Below are 2197 nucleotides of genomic sequence, written 5' to 3' on the forward strand. Positions count from 1 at the left end.
TTCTGCCAAGAACTCTCATTAAGCCCAAAGATTTCTGTGGCTCTAAATTACATTCTACCTAGATGATATTTTTACATTGACATCATATACTGTATAAAAGGTAAGTTCCTGATTCATCAAGGATTGGTTATTCTGTTTGCGTCTTCTTTTCATGGCAAGAGATGTCTAAAACAACTCTTCAGGAGTTCACTCAATTGAATCGGTAAGTGGAAAGCTCAAGTTTGAAAAAAAGAGAAAGCTGCTTATTTATTACATTTTCACACCAGAACCAATTGCTGTCACCAGAATCTGGGGGTGCAATGATTAAGAGCTCAGGGATTACCTGAAAGGTCCATCCATGGTCTGAATTTACCAGTCACGTGCTCATGAGGTTAAAGACCTGACAGTCAATCGACTCCCATAAATATTACAGTGCAGGAAATTGATGAACAGCACACAACAGGACTGGTACCCTCATGGAACTTACTGTCTAGAACTGGAGATATATTTTGGTTAAATATTCATAAATAAGCTCACTGTGCATATGATTAAATGATCCCTGGAGATGCAGTGGTTAATGTGCTTAGCCACTGACCAAAGGTTACAGTTCAAACCCACCAGGTGCTTTGTGGGAGGAGAAGTGACAGTCGGCTTTTATGAAGGATACAGTCTTGGCACTTTGTGGGGCAATTCTACTCTGTCCTAGATGGTTGCTAATAGTTGCAATCTATTTTAAGGGGGGTTTGCTTTTTTATCTGTTTGTTTGCTTGCTTGTTTTGTTGTTGTTTTTAAATCATTTTATTGAGGGCTCTTACAGCTCTTATCACAATCCATACATCCATACATCCATGTGTCAAGCACATTTTACATATGTTGCCATCATCATTTTCAAAACATTTTCTTTCTACTTGAGCCCTTGGTATCAGCTCATTTTTTCATTTTTTGCTTGTTTTATATATGATCTATAAATTAAAGTTTAAATTCTGAGCACCCTAGTTTGCAAAAGTGTATGGATGGCAGCGATGGCCTAAAACCCATTTGCAGAGTCCCCACATAAATTAAGCCTCCATCGAATGCTTTCTGATCAACCAAGGCTGTAGTCAATCTTGCCCTGGGGCAGAATGCCTTGGAGCGTGGCTTGCCTCCACCAGTCTCCAGCCAGCCCAGAGAAAGGCAGCCTTTCTCTTGGGGCGATCTTAGGTGCGTGTTGATGGAAGTCATCACACTGGGAATAGTACAGGAGGTCCCATAGTCCTGAGTCAGGCCCTGTCAGTCTCCCTGCCTGCCTGCCTGGTCGAAAGGCATTGAACCAATCTCATAAGCCCTTCTATCTAACAATGTACATGTCCTAATTGTGGTCCATTCTTGCTTTTGTGATCCCACCTATAATTGTGATATTTGATCTGCCACCAATCAACCTTTTGTGACAGTTCCCTTTGCCCCCACCCATGCCCTTTTAAAAGCTTGGTATCTCGGAGCAGTGTGAAGAAGAGGCGAGAACGACCCCCGGATCGACCAGAGCCTGCGCGCCCCCGCATCCATCCCCTCGTCCAGCGCCTGCACCACGCCGCCATGCCCAAAAGAAAGGCTGAAGGGGATGCTAAGGGAGATAAAGCCAAGGTCAAGGATGAACCTCAGAGGAGATCAGCAAGGTTATCTGCTAAACCCGCTCCTCCAAAACCAGAGCCTAAACCGAAAAAGGCCCCTGCGAAGAAGGGGGAGAAGGTACCTAAAGGGGAAAAGGGGAAAGCTGATGCTGGCAAGGACGGGACCCACCCTGACGAAAATGGAGACGCCAAAACAGACCAGGCACAGAGAGCTGAAGGTCCTGGAGATGCCAAGTGAAGTGTGTGCATTTTTTATAACTGTGTACTTCTGGTGAGTGTACAGTTTGAAATACTATTTTTTAAATCAAGTTTTATAAAACTGCGGAATTTTGTTCTACTTTTTTTTTTAAGCTATGTTGTTAGCACACAGAGCACTTCATTGTTGTCTTTTGGGGGGAGGGGCAAGTGTCACTAATAGGCTGTCTCCAAAGCTTGATGGGGTGGAAGACAGCACCTTGTCCTGCTAGTTTTGAGAGACTCCCTCTGGGTTCCCAGGAGATGGGATTCCCTGACATTGACACATGTTAGCCGCCTTGGCACAAACACCTTGTGAGAGAGGAAAAGTACAGCTTTGTTTTTACATCCTCCATACCTTCTCCCTCTCTGCCTTC

At 44.2% G+C, this 2197-nt stretch overlaps 1 protein-coding gene across 1 annotated transcript; it reads left to right on the top strand.

Moving 5' to 3' along the window:
- Nucleotides 1-1551: 1551 nt before the first annotated feature.
- LOC101661189 (non-histone chromosomal protein HMG-17-like) lies at nucleotides 1552-1824 on the top strand. Its single transcript, XM_045286077.1, has one exon. It carries the CDS (start codon nucleotides 1552-1554, stop codon nucleotides 1822-1824), a length of 273 nt encoding a protein of 90 aa, XP_045142012.1.
- The last annotated feature ends 373 nt before the right edge of the window (nucleotides 1825-2197 follow it).

This window comes from Echinops telfairi, unplaced genomic scaffold (genome assembly GCF_000313985.2).
Source record: "Echinops telfairi isolate 266 unplaced genomic scaffold, ASM31398v2 ScPeMD7_5;HRSCAF=22, whole genome shotgun sequence".
Taxonomy (NCBI): domain Eukaryota; kingdom Metazoa; phylum Chordata; class Mammalia; order Afrosoricida; family Tenrecidae; genus Echinops; species Echinops telfairi.